Source organism: Folsomia candida, unplaced genomic scaffold (assembly GCF_002217175.1).
Source record: "Folsomia candida strain VU population unplaced genomic scaffold, ASM221717v1 Fcan01_Sc040, whole genome shotgun sequence".
NCBI classification, from domain to species: Eukaryota; Metazoa; Arthropoda; class Collembola; order Entomobryomorpha; family Isotomidae; genus Folsomia; species Folsomia candida.
In genome coordinates this window covers 645,003-670,552 of record NW_019091232.1, presented here as the reverse complement: position 1 = coordinate 670,552, position 25,550 = coordinate 645,003, and the positions used below count along the sequence as shown (strand labels likewise).

Below are 25,550 nucleotides of genomic sequence, written 5' to 3'. Positions count from 1 at the left end.
TACGTAAAATGACGAAGAATTTTCAATTTATAACGTAACAAAAGTAATCAATCCATGTATTCATTTCATCAATTTTTATACCACCAAACAATTAACTCAACTACAATTAATTTTGCATCGAATCAAACAACATTGCGGCACTTATTAACACAAATGGAAATATTTATAACGTATGTAACAGAGGTAATTTAAACATGTTAATTAAAATTTAATCAGTCTTTTTATGCCAACAATGAACTACAATTAATTAGTCAAATCAAACAATTAACAACATTTCTAATTAATACAAACAAACGAAAATACTGGATTTAAATATGACGACAGTTGAGAAAAGTGTGAATTGCGAAAATTAATGTAAACATGTTAAAAAAGACGGAAGAATTTTCAATTTTATAACGTAACAGGTAATTAATTAATGCATTCATTTAAACAATTTTTTTACGCGTACAACGAACTATAATTAATTAGTCAAATCAAACAATTAACAACAGTGCGGAACTAATTAATAATACAAACAATTGAAAATACTGGATTTGAATGTGATGAGGTTACGAAAATTAAGGTAAACATGTTAAAAAAGACGGAAGAATTTTCAATTTTATAACGTAACAGGTAATCAATCGATGTATTAATTTAAACAATTTTTATACCACAAATCAACTACAATTAATTAGTCAAAACAGACAATTAACAATCAACAACATTTCGCGACTAATTAATACAAACAATGGAAAATACTGGATTTGAATATGACGACAGTTGAAAAATTTGTGAATTACAAGCATAAATGTAAAAAGAAGAATTTCCAATTTTATAACGTAACAGGTAATCAATCAATGCATTCGTTTAAACAATTTTTTTATGGGAACAACGAACTATAATTAATTAGTCAAATCAAACAATTAACAACATTAAGCAAATAATTAATACAAACAAATGAACATACTGGATATTTGAATATGGCGACAATGACAAAATTGTAATCACAAAATCAGCGGAATTGATAAGAAAAATTTGAAAAAATCTTAATATTTCTGTACAGACCTTGAAGTATGTAGTAGTAATTAAAATACTGGACTGTAATGTGACGACAGTGAGAAAAATGTAAATCAAAGTACGGAATTTTTCGAAAAATTTGAAAAAGATCAATATTTCCGTACAGTAGTAGTTAAAATGCTGGATTTGGATATGACAACAGAGAACAACTTGCACTTTAGAGAACAGAAATTGTAAATCAAAAATCAGAATTGAAAAGAAAAAATTCGAAAAAAATAAATATTTCCGTACACATCGTGCTAAAATGCTGCTTTTGAATATGACGAGTGAGAAAATTGTGATCCGGAAATCAAAATTGAAAAGCAAACTTTGAAAAAAATTAAATATTTCGGTGCAGACTGAACTAGCAGAAAAATTAAAGAAATCAGTCCCATTCCTCTTCGTTCAATTGAGACTTGAGCGTTTGAGCTGGTGCTCGTTTCCCGTGGGGCTGCTGTTTACCACCGGACGCTACTTCCGGGATGCGAGACTCCTCCCACTCGTCGTCTGCAACCTGTGGCGTATTAAAAGCGGATGATCCTGGTCGTGGTGGTGGAGGCTTGAAAGCTACGAAACTCTTTTTCTCGTCTACTCGGCCGGATAGATGTGGTGGTGGAGGCTTGAAAAATACGGGATTCTTTTTCTCATCTACTCGGCCAGATACTGGTCGTGGTTGTGGTGGTGGTGCTGCTGCTACTTTTGGCTTTTCAGGTCGATTGAGTGACCCATTTTTGGACAAATAGTTGAGGACTTTCTCCTTCGTGGAGTCCTGGATGGTTGGAGGAACGTGAGGAGTCGGAGGAATGAAAGTTGGCTGTTGCTTCGTCGCCATCAATGGTGGCGGTACGATGGCGGCGGCGGCGACAACTTGTCGAACTTTCGCCGCGTCGTCAACAACGTCTTGGGATTTGAGAGGAAATGGTTTCGCTCCCGTGTCAGCCGGGATTTTGCCAACGTTCTCTTCGACGAGTTTCTTCAGTTGGGTAATTGTTTCAACGTTGTTCTTCTGATTGGCGGACATTTCTATGATTCTGTTCAGAAGGGGTTGGCACACCGAGTTCTTCATCAGAGTGGCGACATGGTCGGGTCGGCAGCAAGCAAAGTCGTGCTTGTTTAGTTTCTCCTTAGCTTGGAGAATTTCCTTTAGTCCAACTTCGACCTATAAATTGTAGGTTGAAGAGAGATTAATTCAGTACAAATTGACGTTAATTATAGGCTACAAATAATTGACTACAATTTGTGGTGAATTGACCTCTGTCGACACTTGAATAAAGGATGAATAACAAACCTGGAGGGTGCGAATGTCGAGAAACTTGGCCTCTTCTTTGAGACAATTCCATTGTTCGGAGATATCTTTTTGTCGCCGGTCGAGTTCAGCTTCCATCTTTTCGTGGTCAAGTCTAGTTTGAACGGCTTTTTCTACGGCGGCTGGAAAAAGACAGGTGAAATTAATAGTAGTTAACAGTACAAAACACATAAAAATTCAATCGTAGGTGCGATTTCTGGTTGAATGAAACCCGTTTGTCGGGAAAGTTTGGTGGAAAATAGGGAAATAAACGGGAACTCGGTCCCAAAACGGTGGAAAAAGAAGGCCTCAAAAATTTGGAGGTCCTCTTTTTTATGAAAAAACAAATTTGGAAGACACTTTTTGTGAAAAAAAATTGATCTGCCTTTTTTTATGAAAACACCGTGAATACAAAAATTGATTGAGATGGCCCCCTTTTTTGGAGGGGGGGGGCGAGAACAAAAACTACATAAGAAACCGCACCCACATAATTAAATTTACCAAATTAATTAATTTTACCTGCCGCATTCATCAAATCTTCTTGCAAAGCAGACAAATCATTTTCCCTCTTCTCGAGTTGATCAGCCCAGGCGGTCAGGTCTTCATTTTTCTTCTCTGCCTCCTTGTCCCCGTTTCGTGGGGTTGAACTTGAAGTCTTGATTTGCATCTTCAGATCTTCCTCACTGCGACGAAGGGATTCAATTTCGCCCTTCATCTCCTGTTCTTGGCGACGGTAGGCGTCGATTTGAGTCCTGAGCTTATCTTCTTGCCGGCGGAAGGACTCGATTTGTTCTTGCAGTTCCTCCTCTTGACAACGAAGGGCCCCCACTTCCCCCTTCAACTCATCCTCGGCCCGTTGGAAACTGTCGAGTTGAAACTGGTACATCTCATCTTGGCGACAATATGCTTCGACTTTAGCGTTCAGTTGTTCCTCCCGGCGTCGCGCGACGTTGATAAGCCCCTTAAACTCTTCTTCTTTACGGTGAAGCTCATCAATTTCACTGTTGAGCTGTTCCTCTCGTTTTTTTGCAGCTTTGAGTTGACCCTCGTCTTTTTGGCGACGTAGCGCCTCCACTTGACCGGTCAGCTCTTCCTCCCGACGGCGCAAGGCGTCCACTTGACCTTTGAACTCTTTCTCTATCCAAGCATACTTGTCGGCTTGAGCTTTCATGTCTTTCTCGTTATCGAAACAGAGTTGCTCGAGATCCCGACACATTCGCTCGGTTTCGACCATGTTCCGATTGGCGACGTCTTTTTCCTTCTTTAATTCTTCGATGGTGTTGGTTAGCGCCCTGTTTCTTTCGCGTAAAATACGGACCAACTTGTCCCCTTCGGTGGAGGATGAGACGGACATTTTCGAAATTTAGGGGAACAAAAAAAAATTAAATTTCCGAAAAAAAAATTAAATTTCCGAAAAAAAAATCAGCTCCGCATCTCACAATGGATGAATGATGACTGGACTGTTTTATTTCGTGGTTATGTGAAAGGAAGGCAGTAAAAAACGCCTCCGGGTAAGGTGAGACGGTGCCCTGCGGGAGATTCAAATTCTTCCAGGAGGAACCCGGCTGGAGTGGAAATTGGAAATTTTGACACATTTTAATAAAATTTTGTAAAAAAGTGATATATAAGATTGGATTTTAAATTGTTTTAATTAGTATTAATAATTAGTGGGTGCAGAAGTCATTAGTAAAGTGTTCACTACTGCCAGTATTCATCGTATTAGTCACATTACATTACATCATCATCTGGTGGAATAAAATAAATTCGTACTTATTTAATTGTCAATAGTTAATTAACCTGCTTAATTAAAAGTTAATCAAAAAGATAACATGTCTCTTAAACAAACCCTTGTGTCACGGGATGATTCACAACAGCCGGAAATAAATGAGAAGACTATTGCTGCTGCAGTTACGGGGGAAGAATCGCCGGATACTTTAGTTAGAAAGAAGAGAGCGATTCCTAAAAAGAGGTGGGTGTGGTTGCAGTAAAAATTTGTAGGGGTGGGCAAAATACGGTGGTTTGAGCTCCGTTCTTCCCAGGGTGTGGATTTCTGGGGATGTTATACCCACGAAAAGAGGAAGATCTTTATGAAGAATTTAACTGTCATACGAAAATACAGGTTTTGTTAAGAAATTAACTTAAATTAGCTGCCAAAATGCAAAGTTTTCACGATTTATGAAAATAAAGTATTTTGACAGTTAATTTCTTCATAAAACCACTATTTTCGAGTAACTGTTGTCTTCTCCACGTAGATTTTCGTCTTTTTGTGGGTGTAACAACCCTGGAAATCCAAACCCTTGGAAGAATGAAGCTTAAAATACTGTATTTTGTCCACCCCTCAAAATTCGTTAAATTCATTAACCTCAAATTTTGCATGTTTAGACAAGACGTCCTCAAATGGAATGGATGGGGATATAAAGATTCCGGCTTTGTGTATCGCGACGGAGACCTCCTATTTTCGGGGGATCGTTACCCCTTGGGAAATTTGATCCTGCCATATTTTACAAACTGGGTTCGTGACCGTCTCGGTGGGAATTTTGCGTTGAAAGTGGAATCCATCGAGGAACCGGATGACACAACTTTCCCGGAGGCGAATGTCACCTCGGAGTTGATAAGCAAGGTGAAAATAAGTTCAAAATTTGATACCATGTTTGTTTAAGTTCAAAATTGTTCAAAATTAATTTCTGAAAACTTGTCATCAAATAAATTTACAGCCATAAGTTGCAAAAAAATGTCTTAATTCAAAATTGTGTTTTTCATTACAATTTATGCTATTTCTGTGCAGATTGAAGAAATCGGTGTGACATATTCCGTCCAGGGTGGCGACCGTCTCTTCCGATCGCATGGACACACTTTGCACGATATTTTCACCCTGCGGACGGGTAACTTTCCCCGAATTCCGGATCTCGTCGTGTGGCCCGAGAGTCACAATCATGTCGTCGCCGTGGTCAATTTGGCGCAAACTTTGGGCGTCGTTTTGATCCCGTATGGCGGTGGGACGAGTGTTTCGGGGGCGTTGAGTGTGCCAGAAAATGAAAGGAGGACCGTTGTTTCGTTAGACATGTCACAAATGGTGAGAGTTTCACGTTTTGAATAATTAATTTACATATTTTTTAAAGTATTGATAAGTTATGAATGTTTATAGAACCGAATTTTATGGGTGGACGAAGCCAACTTGATTTGTTGCGCGGAGGCTGGAATTATTGGGCAAGATTTGGAAGGACAATTAAGAACGCTAGGATTTACGACGGGACATGAACCGGATTCGTACGAATTTTCAAGGTGGAAAATAATTAATAATTTGATATTTTGTGAAATGATTCATCACCAAACTTGTTAAAATCAGCACATTTTTAAAAATCATTCCTCGGTTCCGGAAATTTAATTTAAAGCTGGACGGCTAATTTGTACAGCAGGTCGTTCCCAATTTAAAAAAATATACACTCCAGATTTTAGCACTTTTTGAAGAAGATTTCAAGTTTAATAAGCCTTCAGAAAAATTAGCACTCGACGAAACTGACTTAAAAACTTACCGGCCGTTCTATTAGTCAACTTGCTGCTTAAAAATTTGCTGTTCAGAATTATAAAATTCCCAGCGCCGAGAAATGATTAAAAATGTGCATATTTTGGCCATAAGTCATGACGTCCAATGTGAAATTAGTTGTTAATATTTAACATTTATTTAGTTTGGGAGGCTGGGTCGCCACTCGAGCATCCGGAATGAAAAAGAATACTTACGGAAACATTGAGGATTTGCTCGTCCACGTGAAAATGGTCACGCCACGAGGAACTGTAGAAAAGCACTGCAAAGTCCCCCGAATTTCTGCCGGACCAGATATCCACCACTTTGTCCTCGGGTCGGAAGGCAGTTTAGGCGTGATTACAGAAGTCGTGCTCAAGATAAGACCCCTCCCAATTTGTAAACGGTACGGCTCCGTCGTCTTTCCCGATTTTGCTTCTGGCGTCAGTGCCATGCGAGAAGTTGCGAAGGAAAGATGTCAACCCGCCTCGATTCGACTCATGGACAATGAACAGTTCAAGTTTGGCCACTCGCTCCGAGCACCGGTCGGATTTCTGGGGAATTTATCCTCCGCGGCTAAACAGTTTTATCTGACCAAGTTTAAAGGGTTAGATTTGAACCAGATTTGTGTGGCGACGTTGTTATTTGAAGGTAATTGGCAGTTGGGAAACCTATTTTTTTAAAGTTTCCATCTTTTGAGCCGGGTCAAAATTTCCGGAGACACTATGAAAAATGTTTCAAGCTCCGCTCCAGAATTTTTTTTACACAACTCAAGAAAAGACATATGGAAATTTTGAAAACGTGATTTTGCTATAATTCTAACTGCCTAATGTGATTATACTGTTTTCCGTTTAATTCATTTTTCAAACCTCATTCTACAAATATTTCTAGGACAAAAACACGAAGTTAACGTCCAAGAGCAGAGAATATACGGGATCGCGGCCAAGTTTGGGGGGATGCCGGGTGGAGACAGTAACGGTGAACGAGGCTACATTCTTACTTTTGTCATCGCGTACATTCGGGTACGATTTTCGTGTCAAGTTTTGTTTTAATCAATTTTGACATACTTGACACTGATCAAAACTGGGAAATCGACAAGTTCCCAGTAACTTAAAATAAATCGGTTATCATTTCATTGCAGGACATCGCCCTGGATTACAACATTGTGGCCGAGTCCTTTGAAACTTCAGTCCCTTGGAGTCATACGTTCAACTTGTGTGAAAATGTGAAACTTCGCGTCATCAATGAATGCAGAGGTATATATGGGCATAAAAATCCATTAGATATGCAGTATTACAAATTTAACATATGTAGAACTAGATGAGACATCGTCAAAATCTGCACATTTTTAATCATTTCTCGGCTCTGGAAATTTATTTTGAAATTCTTGACAAATGACAAATTTGTAGTCAGTGAATGGATTGATGGTATTGAATGTAGGTGAATTTTTTGAGCCAGTCGATGAAGTTAACAAAAATATTTTTATACACAATTTAATTTATGAAAAATACTAGCTTAGAAAGGTGAAAAAAGTTGACAACTTAATTTTGAAGTTTTTTTATCCACAATTCTGGACGACGAATTTGTAGTGAATAAGTTGATTAATAGAAAGTACGAGGATGAGTTTATTTCGCTACGTTCCTCTTCTTCTGGAGGCTTCTTAAACTAGAGATCTGGCAAAATTTAGAGTGAATATTTCTAACAAACTTTGGAAAAGACCTGCTCTACAAATTTGTCGCCGAGAATTTTAAAATAAATTCCCAAAGCCAAGAAACGATTAAAAATGTTCTAATTATGACGATTTTAGCCATGGGTCATCGAGTCCTACATTATAAAATTCCCACTAATTTTTTGCTCAGCCCGTGGAATCCGTCACCACTTCATCACCTGTCGCGTCACCCAAACTTATGACGTCGGAGCCTGCGTCTATTTCTATTTTGCCTTCAACTACGCCGGCATGTCGGATCCTGTCCGAGTCTTTGAAGAGATTGAGACCACGGCTCGAGACGAAATATTGGCGAATCGAGGATCCATCTCACATCATCACGGAATTGGAAAACTTCGCGCAAAATGGGTGCCTCACACCATGTCGCAAACTGGAGTTGGAGCCTTGCTCCACATCAAGAGAGCCGTCGATCCGGACAATATTTTCGGAAATGGGAATATCCTCTCTTCTCCGGAAACTATGGTTCAACCTCAACAAAGTCAAGAAGATTCTTTTATGCACTCCAAGTTGTGATTCATTCATTTAGGAATGTTTCCACGAGTAGTTTGAAGATTGTGAATTTTAAGAAGTGTTACCAATTATCCAGAGACCACGCTTTACTACTGCAATAATATTGTGAATTAGCCATGTCATAATTTTAATTGTTTGTATTTAATTACCTACCTGTGATTTTTCCAGTGTTTCTGCTCTGTTTTATTATGCAATGTTTCACAGATTTTTACCTTGTTTACTGTAATTTACTAATTTTATAGTATTATGTAGTTCATAAGCTCATTTCTTGAAACAGAATCCAGTCAATTTTAAATATTACAATTTTGCGAAGTGTTACCAATTCTTTCTAATTATCCAGACCACATTTTACTTCAATAATGTAATGTAAATTAACTATGCCATTCATAATTGTTATTGTTTTTTTAATTAGCTGTGATTTTCCCCAGTGTTTCTTCTTTGTTTAACTACCTTTTCACAGATTTTTACCTTATGTATAGTATTCTATGCCATTTTAATGTATTAATGTATCTGTTCTTTTCTTGGAACAGAATCCAGACAATTTTTCAGGCTGCAATTTTAAGAAATTTTGCCAATTCTTTTTAATTATCCAGACCACCTTTTACTACTGAAATAATGCTAATTATTCATGTCACAATTGTTATTGTTTTCATTAATTAACTGTGATTTTCCCAATGTTTCTTCTCTATTTTAATTAGTATGTACCTTTCCACACATTTATACCTTGTGTATTGTATGCAACTTTAGTGTATTAGCTTATCCGTTCCTGTGACAGAATCCAGTCACTTTCACCTACTTTTACTAGTCGAGTCCAGCCAAAGTTCAGTATGTAGTTGTTGTATTTATCGTGTCACAGTCACAATTAGTCAATGCGTATGCAAATAAGGTATTAAGTATTTATAACTATATATTTAGTAAGTAAAGCAACTTTAGTCATAATTTTTCATGAACAAACAAGTCGTTTTAATGACAAAGAAACGAACTTTCATAGTCGTGTGTTCCAGTGTTTTAGCCAAAAAGACAGCTCACTTATGCAAGCAATATAGTTAGTTAATTATTGTTAAGTATTATTTAACTAGTTTTAAATATTTTCAAATTGTGGTAAAAGTAAAACTTTAGATATTTAAATGTCCTAAAAATAGTCTGTTTTTTTAACTGCCAGTGTATTTTCCAAACCAAAGATTTTATCCAGAAAATTAAGAATTTCTTCTTCAAAATAGCTTTATTATCACGTTTTTATCATTAAATTATTTAGTTACTTCTTGTCACTTGATTAATTACAGCTTTAATTACAGAATGCATAAATGCTTACAAAGAAATTGTCATTATTCCAGAAGTAAATCCTTTTTCGACTTTAGATCGACAACTTTTGTAAAATATTTTGGTTCCACGAATCCATCCCGATTTCCAGGCGAAAGGATGACATTGTTTGCGGAACGGTAGAATTTGACGCCGTCTAAAGTATTTTATTTAAAGATTTAATAAGTTAAGATTTTGAAGATAGCAATAAATGGAAGAAGACTTTGAAGACCAAAATTTATAGGTGGTCAAAATTTTATAGAAAATTATTTCAAAATGTTGAAAATCGAAATTTAGGGGGTCAAAATTTTATGGAAATTTAGTAAGAAATTTGAAAACAAAAATTTAGGGGGTCGAAATTTTATAAAAATGTATACAAAAAGTTGAAGATTGAAATTTATTTGGTAAAAATTTTATAGAAATTTGTCCAAAAGTTTGAAGACTAAAATTTAGGTAGTAAAAATTTTAAAGAAATTTGTCCAGAAATTGAAAGACCGAAAAATTTAGGTGGGCAAAATTGTATGTCCAGGAAGACTAACATTTAGCAAAATTTTATAGAAATTTGTCCAAAAATTGGAAGCTCAAAATTTAAGTGGTCAAAATTTTACGAAAATGTGTCCAAAAATTTGACAAACTAACCACGCATGGCCGCCTCGATATCGACGTAGATATAAATCTGCGCCGAATTTCGCATCCCACTCGTCACGCCGTCCTCTCCGAGCTCTCCGGGCGCAAAATGGACATGATTTCTCTTCATCCGACTCAACCCGGTGGATTTTATGGCGTCCCAATGTCGCAGATAAGTGCCGTGAATCACCGTAATTCCGGCAGGATCGGTTATCGGTTCGAGAAGCTCGGCGTCATCGACTTCCTGTCATCGTGACGTAATTATAAAGGTTATTTAGTAACCTGATAACTCTTGATAAGCATGTTAACGTAGGACTCGATAACCAATTATTGTCAAAGTCAGCACATTTTTAATCATTTCTCGCCTCTGGGAATTTATTTTAAAATTCTGGATGACAAATTTGTAGAGCAGGTCGTTCCCCAAATTTTAAAGAAATATACACTCCAGATTTTGACACTTTTTGACGGAGATCTCAAGTTTAAGAAGCCTTCAGAAAAATTGGAATTCGTCGAAACTACCTCAAAAAACTCGACGCCATTCCATCAATCAACTCACTGACTGCAAATTTGTCGCCCAGAATTTTAAAATAAGTTCCCAGAGGAGAGAAATGATTAAAAATGTGCTTATTTGAATCATTGTTAACCTTGACCTTTAATGTGTGACCCTGATTCGCCCTAATTTCCAACCTGTCGCCTTGTAATTCTCTCAAACTGAAGCGTTGCTTATCATTCGATGCTACAACGGCTTTGACATCGTCTACGGTCCAATTTGTGAATCTGGGAAGTTTCAAAACTGCGGAAAGATCGACCCAACCGCCAGATTCGATGTGGAGCCCTTCTTGCACGGCGTTGTGGCGTAAAAGCCAGGAGAGGGCTTTACTCAGAGCGATGGTGGAAGAGGGGTCGTTGCTTCCTCTGGGGTCGGTACGGTGGGGGTGACCTCGGGGGTTGCGGGGGCGATAAGGCTGCATATTTATGGAATAATTTAGGGAATATCGTCACAAATTAGTTAATCTATATTGTCAAAATTCTGTTAATATCGTCAAAATTCTGTTAATATCGTCAAAATTCTGTTAATATCGTCAAAATTCTGTTAATATCGTCAAAATTCTGTTAATATCGTCAAATTCTGTTAATATCGTCAAAATTCTGTTAATATCGTCAAAATTCTGTTAATATCGTCAAAATTCTGTTAATATCGTCAAAATTCTGTTAATATCGTCAAAATTCTGTTAATATCGTCAAAATTCTGTTAATATCGTCAAAATTCTGTTAATATCGTCAAAATTCTGTTAATATCGTCAAAATTCTGTTAATATCGTCAAAATTCTGTTAATATCGTCAAAATTCTGTTAATATCGTCAAATTCTGTTAATATCGTCAAAATTCTGTTAATATCGTCAAAATTCTGTTAATATCGTCAAAATTCTGTTAATATCGTCAAATTCTGTTAATATCGTCAAAATTCTGTTAATATCGTCAAAATTCTGTTAATATCGTCAAAATTCTGTTAATATCGATACAATTTACGCAATATCGTCACAATTTAGTTAATATAGCGTCACAATTTACGTAATATCGTCACAATTTACTTAATAGCATCAAAATTTAGTTAATATCGTCACAATAATATTAATTTCGTAGAAATTTTACCTTATTTTCAGCCGATGACGCCATATGAATTTTATTCCATGCATATATTTTCGCATGTTATATCATAATCTAAGGTTAATATCGTCAATCGTCAATCGTCAATAATTTATTAAATATCGTCACAATTTAGTGAATTTCATCATAATTAAATTATGACGATATTTACTAAATTATGACAATTTAGTAAATATCGTTATAATTTTTGTTAGTATCGTTACAACTTGGTTAATTTCGTCACAATTTAGTTAATATCGTCAGAATTTAAGGAATATGTCAAAATTTAGTTAATATTTATCTTCACAATTTTAACTAAATTGTAAAAATATTAGTCAAACTGTATGAATTTCATGGAAATTTTACCTTATTTGTAGCGGAGGACGCCATATGAATTTTATTCCATGCGTAGAATTAACAAAACCTAATTAAAAAGGTGGAAACAATCCGTACTTGAAAACAAAACGATTGATTAACAAACTGAACTGAACGATTTTTCATCTTGACGTTGGTTTTTTATCAGCCCGATAAAAAAATTCCCACACAAAATGACGCAATGTGCAACGTTTCTCGTAATTTATCAGGGGAATTCAGGCATGCAAATGACTCCATGCTAAGTAAATACAAATGTTAAATCTTATTAGTGTGCAAAAAAAAAATTGCATGAATTTTATTTCATGATTTATTCCTTAATACAGAATTGTAAATTTAATGTAATGTAAATTATGCAATGTACAAAAACCATATCATTTGAGACTACACATGAAAATACGGGACCAAGAATTTTTGATTAATTTGTATCTTATTTTTTTGCATAATCCGTATTGCATGTAAGTCACTCCATCCTAAATAACATATAATTTTACATGAAATTATAAAAATTATGCATAAAATTGCATTAAAATTTACTTAAATTAATGTATTTAATTAATTATTAAGTAAAATATTAAAATATCAAAACTATATAAAGCAGGCGAGTATATCGCTGCTGGGTCGGTGGCTTAGTTGAGAAGTTAGCCTCTCCTTTTCTCTCTCCACTCTGCACAGAGAACAGGAGAGGCTAATTTCACTAATGTTGGGGTAACGGGCTTATCGACGGGCCTATTTTGCACGTCGATTGACGGGCTTCTACACTTGTTGAAATAAATATTAAATAAATAACTTATTTTAATTAATTTATTTTAATTCTATTTATTTTATTAAATTTTATTATGCCAAAAATTGTATGCATGATTTCCACGACCAAATTTTATTTCTATGATTTTATTCCGTGTTAATTTCACAAAAATCAGATCACCAGATGAAGGAACTCGGTACCATAAATAATTTTTATTCATAATTTTTTGGTTTATTAATAATTTATTGTTTTTTTTGCGTGAAAAATTCAAATCAATTTATTTATGAATTACACACTTCATTTTATTATTTGTTAGTAAGGATATTAAGATACAGATGATATGCAGCAATCAAATTATCGCATTTTAGAAAATATCCGTTTTGTAAAATTAATTACTAATTTTATCAAATTTCTGCATTTTGGCATCGGAACGAATAAAAGATGAAGATTTAAGGTCGCAGCTCGAACGTAATTAGGTCGCTGGATACAAAAATCATCAAAATTTGCTTATATGTCGTGAATTCGTGACCTTGTCACGGAATGACCTCATTTTCCAATTGAGATTACTACCCATGTCAAAATTTCGCTATTTCTCATCCAATTTTCATGAAATTTTGCCACATATTCATCCTTTGTGTTGTCGGTCGACATGTATTAATAATTTCGCCAATTGTCAGAATGAGCACGGAGGACACGATAAAGAACATGAATAATCTGAGAGAAAGCAGATCGTATGAATTCTGTGTGGTGTGACACCACTGGTGGCCAGCCAGCCAGCCAGCGTCATAATCGAACCGATTGAAGATCATTTGTCAGAGAACGCGTGGTAAATGATGACCTCGTGAATATCGTGGCGTTCGTACGTATAGAAACTGAATAAAGAATGGTGCCGAAATAAATGATGACGAATCAAGAGTATTTTGAAAAAAAAATTATACAGCAAAAAAATTTGGCGTTTTGTATTTGGCGAAACCTATCGCTGATTTTTGTAAGAAAATGGGGAACCGTATTGGCTCTGGGGGCGATGGTGCAAATGGACCCTGGAAGAAGCTTCCCTTAGAGGTGAGTCAGCTAAAACTTGCCCCAAAAAAATTTGGTCTCCTCCATTCAATGTTTCCGGTGCAAGAAACGACGTGCAAGAATTAACGGGAAGAAGAAGAAAGTGTTTTTATACAGGGGAATATTTTTACCTGTAAGAAATGGACGGCGCAAGAAAGGACGCCCCGTCGCTGTACTTCGTACGGCACGTGGCAAGATGGCGCTTATTTTTGCAGTCATACCTGTTCAAAAAACTTTATCATTCAAAGTTCAGTCCAGTCATCGCGATTTCTGACTGAAGATTTTCATTCACACTCAGGCATTTCTTTCAAATTCATTTCATTTCACTTCACTTCATCAGACTTCATTTCTTACTTCGCTCCATGTATTAAGCATAGAGTGAAAAATGAAATGAAATGAGTCAGAAATACTTTCATTCACAGTCATTTATCCAAAATGACGGAATCCTTCACTCATTTTCATTCAAATCATAGGAAATTCATGTTCATTCATTATCATAATTAGTCAAATGAATGAAGGAGAACAGTTGTTTCGCAGTGAAAAAAAATGTACCAAACCTGGAAGAAAAAACACTGACCCATTCCTTCATTTCAGGTGGTTATCAAAATCCTGCGATATCTGCCACGTGCCGACCTCCTCTCGTCCCGCTTGGTTTCGAATGCCTTCGTCCCACACCGGATTTATGCCCGTGTCTCATTTCACGGGCACTCGAAATACCTCTATGTCGGACTATTCTTCGGGTTACGGGTAAATCGTCGTTGGATAACTCGAAGGCGGGTAGGGTGGTAGTTGGGCAACTCGTAGTAGGGTAACTCGTGGGAGCGAAAAGTGTCGTAGTCGGACATTTTCGCCGAATCCGATTTTATGATCGTCACATGTGTCGTCACTCTATAAAAGAGCATTTTGGAGTGTGCATGATAGGGTTGAAAGCAATGTAGCTTGAACAAATAATTCGCTAGAAAATTGAAACAGACGTTTTGGAGTTTTGTGTGAAAGTTCTCATATTCTTCTTTACAGATTACTTAAGTAATCTTAAGTATTACTTAAGTAATCTCAAGTATTTTCAAGTGAGCAACACTCGTGGTAAGACCTCGGTAGAGTGCCAAAATTTCTGGCAACCCCCCAGCTCAACGGTACAAACTCAACTAAATCGGCGGATCAGACGCTCGAATTGAATGACTTGGTTAAACGTGTTACATTTAAAGTGAGAAGTACTTAGGTATAGTTACGCATGGCGATAAAAGAAACAACGACGCTGTTGATAAGTCAAAGAAGAACTTACTATCCAGGCGCCTATAGCACAGTGTTCAACTGCCTTTGCTCCAACATATAGCGATGTCTCATGCCTAAAGCGTAAATGGACTAACTCAGGGAAATTTTCAAAAAGACAAAAACCCAAATTTTGCAGAATCTTGTACATAATAATTCAATTTGATTCTAAATTTTAAAGCTAAAAGACAATTCCATATTTTCGACCAAATGTTCTTCTTCGACTTGTCCCCCACATTTACTTGTCCAACAACGAGTTGCTCTTCCTTCGACTTTTCCTCTACAAAATGTCCGACGACGATTTACCACCAACCCCTATTCTTCTCGGGTCGGGTTCGCCATGAATTTGTTCAAAACCACAAATTCGAGTATGACACGCGTCTTGACGTCGTTCCGGACTCGATCCTGGAGAAAATTATAGCATTGAGTCTCTGTGAGTGGCAAAAAATTAAAAAAAATAAACATCAGTGTTTCGTTTCTTGCGGTTTTTTGCCACATTTTTTGCAGTGCAAAACAAGCAATGCAAGAAATGAGAGGTGCACGAAAGTGCGAAAAGGCGTGAGAAATATGCACCCTATGAACGTCGTTTCGTGCACATTATATCCACCTGCTGAAAGAAACCACTTTCCTTCCGTTATTTCTTACAAGTCGTTATTTTATTTTCACCCGAAACACTAACCCTCATACCTGTTCACTTTCATTCATTTGACTGATTATGAAAACATGAATTTCCTTGTCATTTAAATGAAAATGAAGGAAGGATTCGGTAATTTCAGATGAAGTCGATAAAGTGAAGTGAAATGAATTTGAACGAAAATGTCTGAATGTAAATGGAATTCTTGATAAAATTAAACATTTTGCAGCCTTCCCTCAGTCCGACTTCGTCCTGGGCGACACTTTCAAAGACCTCGCCATACTGCAAGCTAAGGCGCACAATTTGACCTCAATTTGTGGACAGAACCTACATTTTGACAACTTCGCCTGGATTGCGGATGTCATTTCGAGGAATAAAGGGTTAATCAAAGTTTATCTTGAGAAGAGTAACGACCCCAAGAAGGATGGCAAAAGGCAAAACCTGCGCTATGTCGACTGCAACTGGCTGACGGGTAATAATTCGTATATATAAAATTCGTAGTGCAAGCATACATGTTCATATTCATTCATTTAATGATGCAAGAATAAATTAATCATTTAATTCATTACTCAAAGTAAGAAATGAAGTCCGATGAACTTGAACTGAAAATCTTTAGTCAGAAATCGGGATGACTGACTTTTGAATGAAAACTAAATTTTTGAACAGGTTTGTATTAATCCTGTAATGATTCGTTGCAGATTGCCAGAACCTGAGAGACTTTATGATTCATGATTACAAGAACGAAAATCTAGCCAAACTTCCCCCGAGTTTGACTGATCTCACCTTATTTAGTCTAGTCACGTTGGAGAACATGGTTTGGATGGCGGAGAACCAGCAAAAACTACGCGTCAGTTTTTTTAATTGATTGATTAATGGAGGAATCGACGACTCGTCGCCAAATTCAGCATTTTTAATCATTTCTACGCTCTGGGAATTTATTTTAAAATTCTGAAAGACAAATTTGTAGTCAGAGAGGAGGGTATATTTTGAAAAACTTGGGAACGACTTGCTCAGAATTTTAAAAATTCTGTCAAACAAATTTGGGAGTTCCCAATTTTTTAAAATTAAATATGCAGTCCAGATATTGCTACTTTTTGAAGGAGGATATCTCAAGTTTAAGAAACCCTCAGAAAAATTGGAACTCGTCGAAACTCTCAAAAAACTCGACGCCATTCCATCAATCAACTCACTGACTAGAAATTTGTCGTCCAGAATTTTAAAATACGTTCCCACAGCAGAGAAATGATTAAAAATGTGCGGATTTTTACAACGACTAGTCATCGAGTGTCACTTAAACGTTGAATTTTTTGTAAAATTTTGAATCTGTCTTGCAGAATTGTATAATTGCCTTGCGTGAAGAAGTCGCCGACGAGAGTTTGCTCCGTAACATGGCGGAGATTGGGAAGCCGAAGAACGCGTACGAGCTGCTAGGCCTGAGTGCACCGACCGCGGAAGGCGCCCCTACCGCGACCAATGATAAGCCCATGTTGACGCCAGAATTGCTCCGACGCTTCATCAACCTCCCGCACATGGAGATCCTCTGGGTCATGTTCCTCGTCACTAAGAATCCCGCCAATTCGGACAACCAACCAACGGATTACGATCACATGGCCAAGCAAGTCACCCAAGTGAAAGATCGGTTCCAGGATTTGAATGAAGTTTGCAAGAAAACGGCAGGATTTAAGGAGGTAATTTAAAATTGGGGACGGTTTGCTTTGCTACAGTTATTGAACTGTAAAGGAAAAAATGTGAGGTGCACGACAATAAGCGCCATCTAGCGCGCCCGGTATGATGAAGTACCGCGGCGCGGCGTATAGTTTCTCCATACCTGTTCATTTGCATTCATTTTACGGACTAAGTGTGGTATGATCATGAATGAGAATGAATTTCCTCTCATTTGAATGGAATGGATTTCGTGTCATTTGAATGAAATGAAGTTCCCATCAATTGAATGAAATGAATTTCCTATCATTTGAATGAAATGAAGTTCCTGTCATTTGAATGAAAATGACTGAAGGATTCCTACATTTCGGATGAATGACTGTGAATGAAGGATTTTTCACTCAGTTCATTTTTCACACTATGCTTAATACTTGGGGCGCAGTAAGAAATGAAGTCGGATGAAGTGAAGTGAAATGAATCTGAGCGAAAATGACTCAATGCGAATAAAAATCCGAAGTCAAAAATCGGGATGACTGGCTTTTGAATGAAAACTAAATTTTTGAACAGGTTATGAGTTTCTCGCCCCATGCATTTATTCTTGCGGGCCAAAATAAATAAATACCTGCAAAAACCCACCTTTTTTACCGTTATTTCTTGTAACAGTTACTCATTTTCACCCGAAACCTCTATAAATTTGACGATTTGATTAATTTTTGCATACTTTTCAGGCTCAATTTCTCTACTTGATTGACTCCACGAAGGAATCCGGCTGCGTGATCAAATTCTCGATCGATCGAGCCATCTTTAAGGGATTACCGTCGTGATATCGCTCCAATTTGAGTAAATGCTTATCAAAATGTAATGCATATTTAACCAACGACCTAATTCGTACCAGATTTGATTAAAAATTAATAAAATACGGGGAACATTGAAGATTTTGTGCAAAATTTTGTAATTTTTTTTGTGCGTTTGATCCTTATCATAGCGTTCAGGAATCTGGCTTGTGTCCCGGTGCGGGAAATTTTATCTAGCCATCGACACTATATTTGCCGTCAGACTCGATACTTGATATCGATAATACCTGTTCACTTTCATTCATTTGCATGATTACGATAGTGGGTGATAGTGAATAAAAATGAATTTCCTGTGATGTGAATGAAAACTTTGTTAAAGGTTCAGTCATTTCATATGAATGAATGTGAATGAAAGGATTTATCACTCATTCCATTTTCACCCTTTGCTTAATACATTGGGCGAAGTAAGAAATGAAGTCGGATGAAGTGAAATGAAATTAATTTGAACAAAAATGCCTGAATCTCAATATATGGGTATGGGTATATTACTGAATGTCAATGAAAATCTTCAGTCTGATGATTACTTTTGAATGAATATTACCAAGTTTTTGAACAGGTATGGTCATCATAGGACTGAGGATAAATTATTAAATTGTCAGAGAACGCGTCGTAAATGCTCGTGAATATCGTCCCGTTAATTCGTATATATAGAAACTGAACAATAAATGATGACGCCGATGACGGAATAAATGATGACGATTCGAGTATTTTGAGAAAATTGTAGAGAAAAAAAAATTTGTTGGCGTTTTGTTTATGACGAAACCTGTTGCAAATTTTTGCAAGAAAATGGGGAACAGTGTTGGCGCTGGGGGAGATGGTTCAGATGGACCCTGGAAAAACATTCCCTTAGAGGTGAGCCTTCGGGATAAACATTAATTGAAACAGAAAAAAAATTTGTCTTCATTCAGCTTGCACGAAATGACGGCAAGAAAGTGGATTTTTTTGCAGCTAAATAAATATTTTGACCTGCAAAAAATGCACGGCGCAAGAAACGACGCCGCGCCTCTATACTTCGTACGGCACATGACTAGGTATTTCTTGCACTTTCTCCCAGTTTCTTGCACCTCGCATTTCTTGCCTTGCCACAATGTCCTGGGAGACTGAAAATCCGGCCAAAATTATTTTAAGGTCCAAAATCCTCCCACGGGGGTCGGAGAACATAAAAATATGGTTCATTTTGATTTTCGAAAGTGGGTGTGGTCAGGAGGGGGGTTTTTATGGGATTTTCAAAAAGTCGCAAATCGCCCCTAAAACCACACCCACTTTGTTCAGAATTTAACGCTGATTAAAATGAGGTATCATACATGCCCCTAGCTCTTACCATTGTCTCGCAAAAAAATAAAATGTAGCGGAAGATGGGTGTTTTTGTCAAAAATCGTCAAAATGGCCAAGTTTGAAGGGCTCTCAAATCCTTGAAACTGAATTTGCGCAGGAAATCATTTCGGAATTTTGAAGTACACCCATAGGACTAACTTAGGTCACCGCCTCGGTCGGATCTGAGACGGAGGTTTTTTGCAAATTGAGCTCAAAGTTGACGAAAAAAACATCGCGAAAAAGGTGGATGGGAAGGGACTTTTGAAGGGCTACTAAATCCTTAAGGATAAACATTATCACCAACTGACCTATGCATCCTAAGCTACGGTCATACTACTATGTAACATCGTAACCTTTGCTCCATTATAAGCAATAGTGTTCCTATAAACGCGGGTCCAACTTGGCTTTCCTGAGGGCTGCAAAAATTCCTGAAATTGGCCAACTTTAAAGGGCTCCCAAATCCTTGAAACTGAATTTGCGCAGGAAATTATTTCTGCATTTTGAAGTACTATCATAGGACTAACTTAGGTCATGACCTTGGTCAGATCTGAGACGGAGGTTTTTGGCAAATTGAGGTCAAAGTTGATGAAAATAGCGTCGAAACGACACCGTCGGGGTTTTTTGATTTTTGGGGAAAAAATTTTGTATTCTTGATTTGCACGAATCATGACCTCTAGGTCACGAAAAACAGGTTTCTGGGGCAAGTTGAGATTTTTGGGGCAAAGTGAGACAAATCTCAACTTGCCCCAGAAACCTGTTTTTCGTGACCTAGAGGTCATGATTCGTGCAAATCAAGAATACAAAATTTTTTCCCCAAAAATCAAAAAACCCCGACGGTGTCGTTTCGACGCTATTTTCATCAACTTTGACCTCAATTTGCCAAAAACCTCCGTCTCAGATCTGACCAAGGTCATGACCTAAGTTAGTCCTATGATAGTACTTCAAAATGCAGAAATAATTTCCTGCGCAAATTCAGTTTCAAGGATTTGGGAGCCCTTTAAAGTTGGCCAATTTCAGGAATTTTTGCAGCCCTCAGGAAAGCCAAGTTGGACCCGCGTTTATAGGAACACTATTGCTTATAATGGAGCAAAGGTTACGATGTTACATAGTAGTATGACCGTAGCTTAGGATGCATAGGTCAGTTGGTGATAATGTTTATCCTTAAGGATTTAGTAGCCCTTCAAAAGTCCCTTCCCATCCACCTTTTTCGCGATGTTTTTTTCGTCAACTTTGAGCTCAATTTGCAAAAAACCTCCGTCTCAGATCCGACCGAGGCGGTGACCTAAGTTAGTCCTATGGGTGTACTTCAAAATTCCGAAATGATTTCCTGCGCAAATTCAGTTTCAAGGATTTGAGAGCCCTTCAAACTTGGCCATTTTGACGATTTTTGACAAAAACACCCATCTTCCGCTACATTTTATTTTTTTGCGAGACAATGGTAAGAGCTAGGGGCATGTATGATACCTCATTTTAATCAGCGTTAAATTCTGAACAAAGTGGGTGTGGTTTTAGGGGCGATTTGCGACTTTTTGAAAATCCCATAAAAACCCCCCTCCTGACCACACCCACTTTCGAAAATCAAAATGAACCATATTTTTATGTTCTCCGACCCCCGTGGGAGGATTTTGGACCTTAAAATAATTTTGGCCGGATTTTCAGTCTCCCAGGACATTGTGGCCTTGCTTGCTTTGCGGTACAAGAAATGTGGCAAATCCGCAAAAACCGATCCTGGCTTTTACCAGTGTTTCGGAGTATCCGAATCGGATACAAGTAATCACTCAAGAAACAACTGTAATAAAGTAGTTTTTGCAGCTATTTTTGCCCCCAAGACTACTTCCCGTTGCGAATTTTCTTATTGCATATTTCTTCCACTTTCTCCCAGTTTCTTGCACATCTCATTTACTGCATTGCTTGCTTTGCAGTGCAAAAAATTGTAGCAAACCCGCAAAAACATTACTGATCCATTCTTTCATTTCAGGTGGTTATCAAAATCCTGCGATATCTGCCACGTGCTGACCTCCTCTCGGCCCGCTTGGTCTCCAAGAACTTTGTCAAACACTGGATTTTTGCCCGTGTCTGTATTTCCGGTCACGTGAAATACCTCAAAGTCGCACTATTCTTCTCAGACAAGACTACCCCCGAATTTCTTCAAGAGAACAGACTCGAGTATGAGACACGTCTTGACGTCGTTCCGGACTCGATCCTGGAGAATGTCGTAGTATTAAATCTCCGTGGGTGGCAAAATAAAAATCAGTGTTTTGTTTATTACCGGTTTACCACATTTTTGCACTGCAAAGGAAGCAATGAAAGAAATGAGAGGTGCAAGAAACTGGGAGAAAGTGCTAGACATATCGTATCGTATGAAGTATATCGTCGGTTTGGGACCTAGTTTCTTGCCCCTTACATTTCTTGCAGGTCGGAAAATAGCCCCAGAAAACACGTTCTTGCCGTCATTTCTTGCAATTGGTTAGTTTACTGCACCCGAAATAAGAAAGTGGAAATTGCAAGAAATTCAAGGTGCAAGAAACTGGGAGACATACGCCACGCGCCACGTGATCTATTAAGTAGAGCGTCGGTGCGTACACGCTAAATAAATTTGATTAAAATTTACTCAAGCTTGAGTAAAATTTGCGATGCTGTTGTGTAAAATGTACCAAATGAAAGTTAAAATTTATCCAACGTTATAGAAATTTCGCACAACCTTGAGTAAATTTTACCTTTGTGGAGCAAATTTTGCACAATCAGTTGTGTCATCGCAAATTTTACTCAAGTTTATTTAGAGTGTAGTTTCTTGCGCCCTGCAGGTCAAAATAACACCTTCAAGAAACCACTTGAAATGAAATGAATTTTAATAAAAATGACTGAATGTGAATGAATAGAAAACTGAATTTTTGAACAGCTTGAAGTACTGATAAAAATTATACATTTTGCAGACTTCCCTCAGTCCGACTTCGTCCTGGGCGACACGGCCAAAGACCTCGCCACGCTGCAGGCCAAGTCCAACAATTTGGTCTGGATTGATGGAAGTAACGTACATTTTGACAACTTCGCCTGGATTTCGGATATGATTTCGAGGAATAAAGGGTTACATAAAATTGAGCTCGAGAAGGGTTATGACCCCGAGAAGGATGGCAAGAGACATACAAACCTGCGGTACATCGACTGTAACTGGATGACGGGTAAAAATTTGCATAAAATTTGCAGTGTTTCAGGTGCAAGAAAGTGATTTCTACCAGGCGAATATTTTGCCCTGCAAGAAATGCACGGCGCATTAAAGCCGCTATAAATATTTTATACTCCGTGTCGCCATACATGTTCAAAAAATATTTATTCATTCAATGTTCATTCATTCAAAGCCTTGAAAAAAATATTCATTGCTTATTCACAATTTAACATTTATTCATTATTCAATATTTATTCATTATTCACCATTCCTTCATTATTCATTTTATTCAAAATTCACAGTATTAGATGAATTTCTATGTATTAAGAATTGATTTAAAAATGAATGATGAAATATTCATTTACACGAATTGAATAGATATTCATTCACTTAATATTCATTTATTCAAAAATCAAAATAAAATATTCATTCAATATTCATTCAAAATTTTGAATATTGAACGAATAATTTATTCATTCATCATTAAATGAATGAATGTGAACATGTATGCGTATCGCTAGATGGCGCTTATTTCTTGCGCTATCTAGCGACACGGCAGTTTGTTTCTTGCACCTCACAGTTTCTTGCCTTGCTTTGGGGCCGTACATAAAGCATGTGATCGATTTTCGGGGGAATTTTGACCCCAACCCCGCCCCAGTGGCACCTATGTATATGCCCCATGTTATAATAATTAACATGGGAGGGATAAGATGCCTTGACCCCTACCTCACTCAAATCGATGACATGATTTCTATACAGTACAAGAAAGGAAGGAAGCACTGAAGTAAATGCTTATTATTAAAGAAGAAAATTGACACCATGTTGGTAACGATTTCTTACAGATTGTCAGAACCTGACAGAATTTACGATTCAGAATTACGAGAATGAAAACCTCGCAAAACTTCCCCCCAGTTTGAATCAACTCACGTTATTTAGTCCAGTCACGTTGGAGAATGTCGTCTGGATTTCGGAGAATCAGCAAGAACTACGCGTCAGTTTTTTTAATTAATGTCGTCGCCAAAATCAGCATTTTAAATTATTTTTCAGCTCTAGGAATTTATTTCAAAATTCTGTCCGACAAATTTGTAATTACAGCAAGGTCGTTCCTAATTTTTTAAAAATATACACTCCAGACTTTGACACTTTTTGAAGGAGGAGATCCCAAGTTTAATAAGAAGCCTCCAGAAAAATTGGAACTGGGTAAAAAAAACTCGACGCTATTCCATCAAATAGCTCACTGACTACAAGTTTGTCGTCCAGAATTTTAAAATAAATTCCCAAAGGGGAGAAATAATTAAAAATGTGCTAATTTTAACGCTGAGTCGTACATAAGTTAACCTTGATATTTTTACAAATTTTGAATCTATGTCTTCCAGAATTGAAGAATTTTTGTGAGTGAAGAAGTCGCCGATGAAAGTTTGCTCCATCACATGGCGCTCATTGGGAAGCCGAGCAACGTCTACGAGCTGATCGGCCTGAGCGCGCCGATCGCTCAGAGCGACACACCCGCGACCAATGATAAGCCAATTTTGACGCCAGAACTACTCCGACGATTCATCCACCTACCGCACGTGGAGAACTTCCGGCTCTATTTCGTCCTCTCTTTGAACCCTGACGATTCGGATGACCAACCAAAAGATAACGATCACCTGCTTGAACAAGTGTACCGACTTACGACTCGGTTCCAAGATTTGAGCGAGGTTTGCAAGAAAACGCCAGGATTTAAGCAGGTATAATTTAAAATGGGGGGCAGTATAAGTTTCTACTGGATCATACCTGTTCAAAAATTTAGTTTTTATTCAAAAGTCTATCTTCCCGATTTCTGAGTGAAGGTTTTCATTCACATTCAGTCATTTTCTTTCAAATTCATTTCATTTCATTTCTTACTTCGCCCCATATATTAAGCATATTGTGAAAAATGAGATAAGTGAGAAATTTTTCATTCACACTCACTCATCTGGAATAACTGAATGTTTCACTCATTTTCATTCAAATCACAGGAAATTCATTTTCATTCATAATCAGTCACATGAATGAAATTGAACAGGTATGTCCTGATTTGTTACATTTCTTGCACTGCGAAGCAAAAATTGCGAGGTGCAAGAAACTGCGAAAAAGTGCAAGAAATATGCGCCATTTAGCCGAAGTATTTCTAGCGGCGAGGCGTCGTTTCTTGCGCCTCGCGTTTCTTGCAGGTCAAAATATTTACCTGTAAGAAACCACTTTCTTGCAAATGGTTACTCCCACCCGAAACACTGTTAAAGTGGTTAAAAATTAGACGATTTGATTAACTGATTTAAATATTTTTTAGGCTCGATTTGCCTTCAACATTAACTCCACGGAGGGATCATTCAGATATTCGATCACCATTTCGATCGACCGAAAAACCTTTAAGGGATTACCGCCATGAAATCGCTCCAGTTTTTGAGTAAATTCTTATCAAATTGTAAATACTTGTCAGATTGCAATATAATGTAAATATAACGGCAAATTAATTCGATCCAGATGCGATGAGAAATTAATAAAATATTATTATCTAAAAATTCGTGATAAATGGCGGCCTGTCATAATACATTATTTCGCAATTTCCCATATCCGATTTGCATGAAATTCGAGAGACCTTTGGTTGGCGACATGTCTTAATTGCTCCAGCAGAAGATTAAGGGTCAAGTTGGTCGCAAAGGGGAAAATGAAGGAACATGAATAATTTTTAGGATAAAACGCCACGTACTAACTTTTTGCCATTTCTCATCCGATTTTCATGCAATTTTGATACATGGTGTTGTCTAAATTTCGCAAGTTGTCAGAACGAACATGGCCATTAAGAGG

At 37.3% G+C, this 25,550-nt stretch overlaps 4 protein-coding genes across 5 annotated transcripts; 2 read left to right on the top strand and 2 right to left on the bottom strand.

Annotated features, from left to right (window-relative positions):
- Positions 1-19: 19 nt before the first annotated feature.
- LOC110861345 (golgin subfamily A member 6-like protein 7) lies at positions 20-3,805 on the bottom strand. The gene is made up of 3 exons (XM_022110453.2): positions 2,840-3,805; positions 2,324-2,463; positions 20-2,194 (listed from the first exon to the last, which is right to left on the bottom strand). Exons 1-3 carry the CDS (start codon positions 3,672-3,674, stop codon positions 1,421-1,423), a joined length of 1,749 nt encoding a protein of 582 aa, XP_021966145.1. The 5' UTR covers positions 3,675-3,805; the 3' UTR covers positions 20-1,420.
- An 82-nt stretch (positions 3,806-3,887) lies between these two features.
- Positions 3,888-9,349, top strand: LOC110861331 (alkyldihydroxyacetonephosphate synthase, peroxisomal). Its single transcript, XM_022110437.2, has 8 exons — positions 3,888-4,289; positions 4,703-4,940; positions 5,106-5,393; positions 5,466-5,602; positions 6,007-6,491; positions 6,732-6,862; positions 6,982-7,096; positions 7,700-9,349. The coding sequence occupies exons 1-8, from the start codon at positions 4,150-4,152 to the stop codon at positions 8,077-8,079; spliced, it is 1,914 nt and encodes a 637-aa protein (XP_021966129.1). The 5' UTR covers positions 3,888-4,149; the 3' UTR covers positions 8,080-9,349.
- Positions 9,280-12,785, bottom strand: LOC110861330 (tRNA 2'-phosphotransferase 1). Of its 2 annotated transcripts, none has more exons than XM_035844612.1 (4): positions 12,016-12,785; positions 10,647-10,967; positions 10,015-10,246; positions 9,280-9,532 (listed from the first exon to the last, which is right to left on the bottom strand). In XM_035844612.1, the coding sequence occupies exons 1-4, from the start codon at positions 12,037-12,039 to the stop codon at positions 9,402-9,404; spliced, it is 708 nt and encodes a 235-aa protein (XP_035700505.1). In that variant the 5' UTR covers positions 12,040-12,785; the 3' UTR covers positions 9,280-9,401. The 2 variants fall into 2 exon arrangements, with proteins under 2 accessions (XP_035700505.1, XP_021966128.1); XM_022110436.2 differs by having other exon boundaries at positions 10,653-10,967; positions 12,016-12,778.
- A 3,059-nt stretch (positions 12,786-15,844) lies between these two features.
- On the top strand, positions 15,845-17,425 carry LOC118433059. The gene is made up of 4 exons (XM_035844617.1): positions 15,845-15,860; positions 15,958-16,200; positions 16,427-16,575; positions 17,063-17,425. Exons 1-4 carry the CDS (start codon positions 15,845-15,847, stop codon positions 17,423-17,425), a joined length of 771 nt encoding a protein of 256 aa, XP_035700510.1.
- Positions 17,426-25,550: the final 8,125 nt, after the last annotated feature.

What these genes read in the sequence shown, in the direction of transcription:
- LOC110861345 (XM_022110453.2), bottom strand. Translation starts at nt 3,674, where the DNA reads ATGTCCGTCTCATCCTCCACCGAAGGGGACAAGTTGGTCCGTATTTTA. An exon ending in AGATTTGATGAATGCGGCAG is followed by an intron (nt 2,464 to 2,839) that starts GTAAAATTAATT and finishes GTCTTTTTCCAG; the next exon opens with CCGCCGTAGAAAAAGCCGTT. An exon ending in TCGACATTCGCACCCTCCAG is followed by an intron (nt 2,195 to 2,323) that starts GTTTGTTATTCA and finishes TACAATTTATAG; the next exon opens with GTCGAAGTTGGACTAAAGGA.
- LOC110861331 (XM_022110437.2), top strand. Translation starts at nt 4,150, where the DNA reads ATGTCTCTTAAACAAACCCTTGTGTCACGGGATGATTCACAACAGCCG. An exon ending in GATTCGTACGAATTTTCAAG is followed by an intron (nt 5,603 to 6,006) that starts GTGGAAAATAAT and finishes ACATTTATTTAG; the next exon opens with TTTGGGAGGCTGGGTCGCCA. An exon ending in CGTCATCAATGAATGCAGAG is followed by an intron (nt 7,097 to 7,699) that starts GTATATATGGGC and finishes TTTTTTGCTCAG; the next exon opens with CCCGTGGAATCCGTCACCAC.
- LOC110861330 (XM_035844612.1), bottom strand. Translation starts at nt 12,039, where the DNA reads ATGGCGTCCTCCGCTACAAATAAG. An exon ending in CGTCCTCCGCTACAAATAAG is followed by an intron (nt 10,968 to 12,015) that starts GTAAAATTTCCA and finishes ATAAATATGCAG; the next exon opens with CCTTATCGCCCCCGCAACCC. An exon ending in TATCGAGGCGGCCATGCGTG is followed by an intron (nt 9,533 to 10,014) that starts GTTAGTTTGTCA and finishes AAAATACTTTAG; the next exon opens with ACGGCGTCAAATTCTACCGT.
- LOC118433059 (XM_035844617.1), top strand. An exon ending in CGACTGCAACTGGCTGACGG is followed by an intron (nt 16,201 to 16,426) that starts GTAATAATTCGT and finishes GATTCGTTGCAG; the next exon opens with ATTGCCAGAACCTGAGAGAC. An exon ending in AGAACCAGCAAAAACTACGC is followed by an intron (nt 16,576 to 17,062) that starts GTCAGTTTTTTT and finishes TCTGTCTTGCAG; the next exon opens with AATTGTATAATTGCCTTGCG.